The sequence below is a fragment of the Sciurus carolinensis genome, chromosome 12 (genome assembly GCF_902686445.1).
Source record: "Sciurus carolinensis chromosome 12, mSciCar1.2, whole genome shotgun sequence".
In the NCBI taxonomy this organism is placed as follows: Eukaryota; Metazoa; Chordata; class Mammalia; order Rodentia; family Sciuridae; genus Sciurus; species Sciurus carolinensis.
In genome coordinates, this window is record NC_062224.1 from 84,330,471 (window position 1) to 84,340,372 (window position 9,902).

General features: G+C 48.8%; 1 protein-coding gene across 1 annotated transcript; it reads right to left on the reverse strand.

Moving 5' to 3' along the window:
- Nucleotides 1-276: 276 nt before the first annotated feature.
- Btg2 (BTG anti-proliferation factor 2) lies at nt 277-4,165 on the reverse strand. Its single transcript, XM_047521364.1, has 2 exons — nt 3,927-4,165; nt 277-2,700 (listed from the first exon to the last, which is right to left on the reverse strand). Exons 1-2 carry the CDS (start codon nt 4,066-4,068, stop codon nt 2,366-2,368), a joined length of 477 nt encoding a protein of 158 aa, XP_047377320.1. The 5' UTR covers nt 4,069-4,165; the 3' UTR covers nt 277-2,365.
- Between the last annotated feature and the right edge of the window lie 5,737 nt (nt 4,166-9,902).

Genomic DNA, 9,902 nt, shown 5'->3' on the forward strand with positions numbered 1-9,902 from the left:
TAAGGAATGCTTGGACTAGCAGGACCTTGCTACTTCTAGTGTTTTCTCATGGAACTGTGAGGATACACATGAAAGGAGGGAAGGAAGGAGCTACTTCCCAGGAAGAGGAGATGCTTGGAAATGGCCTAACTTCACACCCAGGCTTTCCTTTTATCCTGTCTACATGCTGCACGTTTTCTCAATGCAACTGAAAAGAAATACTATGAAACATGGAGGACTTGACCTAAGGAGGAAATGCAAATTTGGGTGGAAATTTTACCTTCTCTACACCACAGGTCTTTATCTGCTACATTTTTATTAAAGTAACAAAAAAGTGTACATTTGTCCATAAAGCTATACATTCTTCCATATAAAAACACTATTATACAATTAGTAACCTTTGTCTTTTCTGTCTGAATAGCTTACAAATGCACTATTATTTTTACTTAATAGGAGAGACAGGCCTGCTCAACAGTCCAGCTCCCGGATGGGTTGGAAGGTTTTTTTTTTTAAAGTGAACATCAACAAGAAAAGAGAGAAAAGATTAAGTGTGAGACCATGAGGCTGCTTCTAAAAAGGCAGGAACCTGTTTGCAGACAAGATTCAAGCACACAATCTGCAGTGATTCACAGCTTTGTTCCAACCCACAGGCCAGAAAATAGCTCTTGGGTCTATGGGCTGAGTTAACTTTAAAGCAATAAAGACTGGAAGCAAGGCCTGGCAAGGCAGCAGAAAGCTGGAGTGGAGAAAGCAGGAATAGGGAGAGTGTTTGGTAAATAGCACCTTTGAGTCAAAATTGAATAGTTAAGAAATCCAGGGAAGGGGACTGGCAGTAGGGAGGGAAGCTTGGAAAAGAGAAAAGGGGTGATGGGAATCTTCATAAAGGGGCAACGGCAGGAAGAAACCAGGTTGACCAGATGCTCTAGCTCTGTCCTTCTTAAGGTGATTCGATTTGGGAAACTTGAGGTCTTCTGAGGAACCCTCATTAATCACTGAGAAAACTGAAGGGATTTCTTCCCAGTGCAGTTTTCCATTTTTTCCCAACCCAGAAAGCAAATATTGCACAAGTCTACAAATTTGGATTCTACTAAGAGGCAACAATCTCTCCCACAGGTGCTCTGAGCACCAAGGAGAAAAAAATGCCCAAGGTTTGGCTCTTAGTGTCAGCCCTGCAAGAATACCAAGTAGTCCTGCAGAGCATGGGTATCCTCCCCTTCAGCAGAGGAGAGGGGAGAGACGGTTCTCTTAAACCTACCAGGGCTCCAGCTGTTACGAGCCAGTTCTCCAAAGCCTCCTGGGACCCAGGGGCATATTGCACAGTGATTGAGAACTCTTGTCTTAGAAAACAGGGTAGCCCGTGACCCAACCAGAAGGGGAGTGGATGGGAAGGCAAGGGAGGAGTGTTGTGCTTCAGAAAAGGCAGTATTAAAGGACCTGAAGTTCCCTGTAGCTTTTGAGCCACCTCTCAAAGGAATAATGGTAGCAGCATCAGGACTCGCTTGTGGTTCCAAAAAGAAGGGTTTTGGCCAAAAAACATCCCCAGTGGATACTCTTTGGGTCCCAAAATTCCATTGCAAATCACCCCAAAATTATTCGCCACACGTACACACAAAGCAGCACACAGCAAAGCAAAGGTTTTGTGCAGAGTTCCCTTCCATCCTAACCCCAAAGATCTCCAACCCCAGCCTTCCCCTCCAGAGGAAGAGGGAAAAAAAAAAAAAAAAAAGCTTTAGATTCCCAGCTGGGAAGCAACCTCTACAGGTCCCTAGGGTGGAATTAGAAAGGAGTCATGATTTCTGAGAAAAGTTGCTTAGGACAGAATGAATAAGGAGAGGCCTCTTCACTCTGCCCAGATCTCATCAGAAAAATAAGACATTAGGCAACATAGTATTATTGAAGTCCTGGCTTGAATGCCCCTGAGTAAGAGAGGAGCCAGGAATGCAGGTGTCCCAGCTGGGAGGAGGTTTCGAAGTTGCCCTCTTCTCCCCCCAGGGCAGATCCTGACCTCTCATTCACAGGTGCTAACTTTGCTTGCTCCCTCTTCTACTTCTTGGGGTGCCACCAAGCTTCTTCCTCACCTTGGCTTGGTCTACCCCCACCACTCCCCTCCCACAGGCAGACACTGGCTCACAGACTCAAGCACACAACAGTTTTCTCCAAAGGCACCTGGGGAGGCCACTTCCAAGCAGCTCCCTTTAAGGATTTTTTTCTTTAAAAAATCTTTTGGTTTTTTTTTTCTCCTCTTTTCTTAAAAAAAAATAATATATATAATATATATATAAATATCTCTTCATTTAAAAATACAGTTCCCCAGGTTGAGGTATGCGGTGGCCTGTTGTCATGGCGAATGAGTACAGTAGAGCGCCAGGGTGGGGGCAGCAGGGATCTAGCTGGAGACCGCCATCACGTAGTTCTTGGAAGGGCTGCTCCTGCCCAACATCATTTGGTTCTTGCAGGTGAGAAGCCCATAGGAGGCGGCCACTGAAGGCTCCTCATACAGGACACAGATGGAGCCATCCTCCCCTATGCGATAGGACACCTCGTAAGGGTCCACCCACAGGGTCAGCTCGCTGGGCAGCAGGCTGTGCAGCTGGGGCTGGCTGAGTCCAATCTGACTGGCCACCTTGCTGATGATGGGGTCCATCTTGTGGTTAATTCGGATGCAGCGGTAGCCAGAGCCTTTGGATGGCTTTTCCGGAAACCAGTGATGTTTGTAGTGCTCTGCGGAGAGGGGGAAAGAGAGATGACTGGTTAGAGAACTGGGGCCCAGGATGTTACAAGGTGGGAATGTGGGTGAAGAGACAGGATAGGAAGGGGCCTGGTGGCAATTTTAAGTAACGTAGGTAGTTTCTCTCATGTTCTGAGAGATCTCTCAGTCCCTCCCAGGACAGTGGTATGTGTACTGGAAGGGGATCCCAGAGCTCTAGAACACTTTTCAATTGCCAAGTATATTGCTTTTGGCACACCCCCAGTTTAAGGAGGGAAGGGTGTGACTGGGCTGGCATGTCCAGGCAGGATCTATGGAGACCTGTGAGCTGAAGTTACAAAGCCACAAAAGCTACCAACATTGTACGGCCCACAAGTTATCAGGCTCCCATCCTGTGCCCAGTGGGCCCCAAGCCGCCTTCAGAAGAGTCAGACATCTTTAGCAGGGGCCAAGGGAGTCAAAGAATGGGTTGTTTTGATGAAGCAGCTGTTTGGCAGAAGGCAGGTCCTGTGCGGGCACGTTCAGAGATGATTATCGCTGTCCAAGACCGCCAGCCAACAAGCTAGAGACAGCTGGGAGGTAGGTCTCTCCCCAGCCAGCCAGAGGCTGCTTATCTCTAGTCAACCTCCCTGTCTCACGCCCGCTGGCCTCCCCAACACACAGGGCCTGGAGCGCAGTTACTAGCTATACGGCTCTCCTCCGTACCACAATAGGTGGCAGATGGCTAAAAAGGACCAAAGAGAAATACAAAGAGGGCCCAGATTCCAACTTTGAGGGAGTTAACAACCCGCAGACCGGCCAGGCCCTGCGAAGGCCGAGCGCGGATGGCCTCCAAGTTGTTAAGAAGGCTCAGTTGTGCACAAGGACCCCTCGGTCGGGGGCCTCGTAGCCCGCAGCACCCCTCAAGGGTTCTCGAGGTCCCAAGGGTCCAGTGAGGGAAATGAGCCTTCTTCACTCAGACCACAGGTTCCCCTTCTTCCGGCTTTAAGCCGGAGACTCAGGATGGCAATCCAGAAAAGGGTCTTCGCCCGGGGGTGTGAAGGGGTACGCTCCATCGGAACCTTCTCAGGCCAAGACCCAAGCTCAGAGCCGGGGAGGGGGAACAGGGAACTGCGGTCGGAAAGGGACAACGGAGTCCTGGAGTCGCTCGGATGGGGGCCCCGACGCGGGCAGGGAAAAGACGCCCCAGTCAAGGATGAGATCGATCCCCCGTGGCGCCAGCCCCTCCGTCTGTGCTCACCTGTTAGTGCCTCCTGGAGCGCCCCACTGAAAACCTTAAGTCTCTGCTCGCTCACGCAGCCCCGGGTCCTCAAGAGGCTGGAGAGGAAGCCCACGGCGGCGGCGATCTCCGGGAACATGTCCGTTCTCTTCCCGTGGCTCATGTCGTGCGCGGCTCGGGGAGCAGGAAGAGGTCTCTCGTGGGAAGGGCCAGTTCTCCGAGATCCTCTCGCCGGGCCAGGGCTCAGGCTCTGCCCGGACTTTCCCCGGGCCGCGCCTTTCATACTGTTCGTGGAGGTGGGGGAGCCGACGGCGGCGCCCATTGGCCGCGGCCAGCGGATGGGGGCGGGCCCTCCGCAGTCCCGCCCCGCCCCGCCCCGCCCGCGCGCCGCGGCTCACCCCCGCCCGCTCGGCTGCCTCCACCGCCTCCTCCGCCTCCCCGGCGCTGAGGTCATCGCCCGCTGACGTCAGTGCTGGGAACCTGCGCTGGGCTCGGGAGTCGAGGGAGGTGTGCGGGGCAAGCCAGAGCCGCAAGGGGGCCGAGAGCCCTCGAAGGAGGAAGGCCGCGCTCTAAGCGGTCCGCACGGGGCATGCCCGGACTCGCCTCTCCGCCCACCGAGGCTGGGGGTAAAAGCCACCACCCCCAGGAAGCCTTAGTTGTTGCGGCCTCTTCCAAGCGGTCCCCTTTTTTGATTCCCACAGCACTTTCCAGCCACGTACACAGTCAGAACCGCTCACCCGGACCTCTTGTCACCATTTTGTCGCATTGCCATGTTTCGTCTTCTGAACTGGAAATTGAAACCCGAGGGCGCTGTACCACCGAGCTACACTCCCAGCCCTTTTTGAGACGGTTTTTATTTTGAGATGGTTTCTCAAAGTTGTGGAGGCTGGCCTCGAACTTGTGATCTCCCACCTCAGTCTCCCGAATCGCTGCGATTACAGGCATGCGCCACCGCACCCAGCTTGCCGTTTTCTTCTTAACTAGTCAGAATGGGTTCCTCTTGGCTCTTCAGCAATGAGGATTGTATTCCATTTTCTTCCATAACGTTCCCACCTCCCCCAACAAGTTCTGCTCTTCCTCTTTAGCAATTTTTTTTCCCCCTGTGTAAAAACATCCAACGTTCATGATTCTGTGCGCAGGGATGGGGGTGGAGGTTGCAAGATTTTTCTGTCCCCTCGGGTTATTTTCCCAGTTCTCACTTTTCCTTTAAGTGCTCTGAACTGTACACATTTTCCCATCCACTCCCTCCTCCTTCCCCTCCCCTGATTCTGCTTCCGGCCTCATTGTGGACTGAGGCTTTTGTAAACACTGGTACTGGGCTACTGGCGGGAGGGAAGCCAGCCTCAGGTTTCCTTCTCCACCCTCACAGCCTGCCACAGTCATGGGCACTCTGGGCGCTGTCTGTTGAAGGGAGCCGCGTCCTAACACAGGGTCAGGCACACATAGATGCCCATATTTGTTCAAGGAATCAAACCCAGCAGTCTGTGTAAATTTCTATTTTCCTTGAAATATCCAGGCCCTCTGACCACTCCTAGAAGCAATCTTCTGGTCCTTCTTGACACAGTGCCAGTCTTCTCTGCCTCCCTCCCTCTTCTCTTCCCCACTCCATCTCCCCCTCTTCTTTTTTCTCCTCTGTCCTTCCCCAGAGAGATCCTATTCATACAGACCCTTTCCATCTTGACTTTTCTACAGTGGACTTTCACTTCTACCTAGTTGTGTTCTTCCATCTTGCTCCTCTTTCCATCTGATCCGTCCCTCCCTGTGGATGTCCAGCTAAACCACTGTCATCCCTCAAACAGGCTCCCTTCCTGTTCTCTATTTCTGTCATTTTTGCAGTCATTGCACCCAGAGAACTCAGACCCACTTTCAGCTTCCCCTTATACTTCGCTCCTCCGATCCAAGCCCAGGATGGGTTGCTCCTTCATACCTACTTGACTGCAATGGACTCTGTCCAGCCCCATCCACAAACCACCCTCCTCACCATTGTAGAGTTGCCTTCCTGAAGAATTGTACGCACTTGCTCTTCTCTTGCTTCTATCACCTGAGGCAACCCCTCTCCCATTTCTCTACTAGATTAAGTCTGGACTCTACCCACTAATTAAAACCTTATATCATTTAACCCCACTTGCCTTTTTAGGTTTCTGCCACTCTGCGCTGTAGGTCACTCTCCTGTAAGTATCACAGCAGTGCTGTAGTCCAGATTGCTCAACATTTTGCCCCTGATGCCCATCTTTGAGCTGGGTTCCCATGCCATGCATGCTGAAATAGCCTGGCCCTGGTGTACCACGGCTCACATCCTTATACCCTGGATACCTCTCTGCCATCTTTCAACCAGTTTTTCTTTTTTATTTGTTTGTTTGTTTTTTGCTCCTATGGATTGAACCCAGGGGTTGCTCTGCCCCTGAACTACATTTCCAGTCCTTTTTACATTTTATTTTGAGACAGGGTTTGCTAAGTTGATGAGGCTGGTTTCGAACTTGCAATCTCCCTGGCTCAGCCTTCTGAGTCACTGAGATTATAGGCACAAGCAACCACATCTGCCTTAGAGTTTGACATCTTGTCCCAACAACAGTTTACCAGTTACTTGGAAACAGGTTACTAAGCTCCTGAGTCCCACATTTTCAGAACAATTCAGATTTCAAATATTGTTCTGAACTAATCTAAATGCCCTGCAATTCCAAATTCTAACATTGTCAAATTAAACACGTCCTTCAGATGGCTTCTTCTCTGGCTCTTCCCCATAAGCTGGCTTAGACCAGATGAGACTATTATCTTTGTTTACTAGGGAGGAAGATTCTTTTTTTCTTTACAGGAAACAGGACTGACTGGAAAAAGACAACCTAGAGATGCATCAAACCAAAGAGACCAGGTGTCATCAAGGCCGGAATTGACCAATGTTCACCACCAAGGAAGTCAACAAAATAGGTCAGAGTATAAGCATCTGTACAGGATTGTTCAGGACAGAAATCTGAACATACTTTACATCTTCCTAGGTGTGTCTTTGACAAGGATCTGGTGTTCCTGGCCTGACATCCCACATCCAGAATTAATGGAAAGGTCTGGGACGTAGCTCAGTGGTGAGCACTTGACTTGCATGTAGGAAGCCCTGGGTTCCATCCCCAGCTCCAAAAAAAAAAAAAAAAAAAAAAAAAAAAAAAAAAAAAAAAAAGACAGTATTGATGGGGAAAAAAAATGTTTTTTTGACAAACCATCACCTGTTTTTTCTTATGAAATAAACTTTCTGTCCTTACCTAAATTTTTATATCACTCACTAGGCTACACAGTGAGTGCTCAGTAGAGTCAGCAGTAGAGTCAGAACTGAACCAAATTTGCAGTCTACAAATATGATGTCCTTTTTTTTTTTTTCTTAGACCACAGAGTTCCTGTGCTGCTGTTACCACAGCCCAGGGTCCCTCATGGGCCCACAAAGCTGCCATTTCAGATGATGATACAGTGAATAAGGTGACGGTCCAAATGGGGGGATAGGAGCAGGAAGATCATAACACCCATCTCCTCCACAGCCATAGGTCAGGACATCTTAGGTGCTCACCTAAAGTCTCTAAACTTTGTACAGGGCAAAGATAACCCATCAGAGCCAGAGGCAGTTCCCCTACCTCTTTTATTTTTGTAACTGGGATTGAATCCAGGGGTGCTCCATCACTGAGCCACATCCCCAGTCCTTTTTTATTTTGAGACAGGGTTTCACTAAGTCTCTGAGGCTGGCCTGGAACTTGGGATCCTCCTGCCTCAGTCTCCTGAGTGGTGGGATTACAAGCATGTGCCACTGTGCAGAGCTGCTTCTTTTCTTTCTACATACAAACTCCAGAAGAGGAAGCTTTATTTATCCCACATTAAAAGTTCCCAGTCACTACATAACTCAGGATTTAGGTTCTCTGATCAATTTCTCATAAGACCAAATATAACTGTCCTGAAACTGTCCTTACCATGATGGGACCAGGATTCTCAGAAGCTCCAAGTCAAGATTCACTCCCTCTTTTCCCCTTGAGGTTGCCTGCTGCCTCCCTTTCCATGGTGTTGCCAAGGAATAGTTTGAATGTCCTCAGGATAAGGAGAGTGAGTCCCTCTCTCTCTCATCTCTTCTTTCTGCCATTCTGGCTCCTTCTATTTCTCCCTCCATTCCCAGCCCAAGAGCCCTGAGTTGAATTTTGAACACTGAATGCTGGCCCACCGTGCTAACCTGTGACTCCGCCCACTGAAGGGGGTGGGCACGGTGCTGGCAGGGGTGAGGGTAGCTTTCAATTTTTGCCCCATCTGGATGCCATGCAACCCCAGACCCACTGACCCTTCTGGTCCTGTTTTCCCATCTTGCCCATTTGCAGGCGTACCTGTGTGAGCCACTTAAGAGTGACCAGGGCATTCCAAACTCCTCAGAGCAAATTCCCACCCAGAAAACTGAGTTCCTTTTCTGGCCTCTGTGCTGGCCCTGTCTATGGAGATATCACTCCCCAGTCAGGGGCAACTAGATCATTTTATGTGATTTCTGTCTTCCCCAGAGCCCTGTGGGGTGACTGGGAACTTGACTTGGTTGCCAAGCTTACCCCCTCGTTTTCTGATCACACATAGGAAACTGAGGTTGAATGCGTGGATCTAAGGCAGAGGCTGGGCTGAGATATTCCAGGAGAATTAGCATCGGCTCTCCTACACAGAACAGTGTGTGTGATGTCGGTCACTGTGTTTGTCAGTGTGACTTGGGGGCAGGAAGTCTGTTTGAGTGAGTGTACTTACTAAAATGTGTCCACATGGTCCGAGCTTGGTGGGTGGGATGGAATACTAATATACATTTGCAGATGTTAAGATGCACTTTATGGATCTGCTGAAGACCATCTTGTGAAACGTAGGTGTTTTGGTGGGGTATGTATTTTGGCATGGTATGTCTGCTTGTGACGGCAGGAGGTATTAATTTGATCTTTCCTCTTTTCAGACATTATTGTGACAACCTTACTGTGCTGCTCAGAGTTGATAAGAAATATCACCCAGGGAGGACCAGAGGACTCTTCATCACTTCCTAACCAGAATGGGAATACCACTAGGTACATTCACAGTTCTTGGCATCAGGACCTCTTTTAGGGTTCCCTGTCATCTCACAAAGATGCATCCAAAATCAACACTAGGCCATTGCATAACAGTTATTCTTAAGAATCAGTAACAGGCCTGGTGCAGTGGCACACACCTGTAATCCCAGAGACTTAGGAAGCTGAGGCAGGAGGGTCCTAAGTTCAAAGCCAGCCTCCACAGTTTAGCAAGGCCCTAATAATTTACTGAGACCCTGTCTCAAAATATAAAATAAAAGGGTTGGGGATGTGGCTCCGTGGTTAAGTACTCCTGGGTCAATCCCTGGTACCAAAAAAAAAAAAAAAAAAAAAAATCAATAAGAGAAGCCAAGCAAGGTAGTACAGGCCTGTAATTCCAGTGACTCAGGAGGCTGAGGCAGGAGAATTGCAAATTCCAGGCCAGCCTCAGCAATTTAGTGAGCCCTGAACAATTTAGTAAGACCCTGACTCAAAATCAAAAATAAAAAGAGCTGGGGATGTAGCTCAGTGGTAAGGTGCCTTTGGGTTCAATTCCCCGTATCAAAAAAAAGAATAACAGGTCACAGAGTACAGACACCTGTAATCCCAGCAAGACTTGGGAGGCTAAGGCAGGAGGATCACAAGTTCGAGGACCTTCTCAGAAATTTAGAAAGACCCTGTCTCAAAATAAAAAATAAAATGGACTGGTGATGTGACTCAGCAGTACAGTGCCTCTGGATTCAGCCCCCAATTACCAAACAAAACAAAACAAAACAAAAAAATGCCCCCATTATCTTTATATTAGGGAAAATCTTTAATCTCTCTTTTCCTTAATTTTCTTGTCCTTAAAATAGTGATAACAAGTTACTGGGTAGACTAGAGTTAATATATAGACATAAATATATCCTGCTAGCATAGTGCCTAAATATCATAGATGTTTAGTAAATCATAGCTGTTATTACTGTGG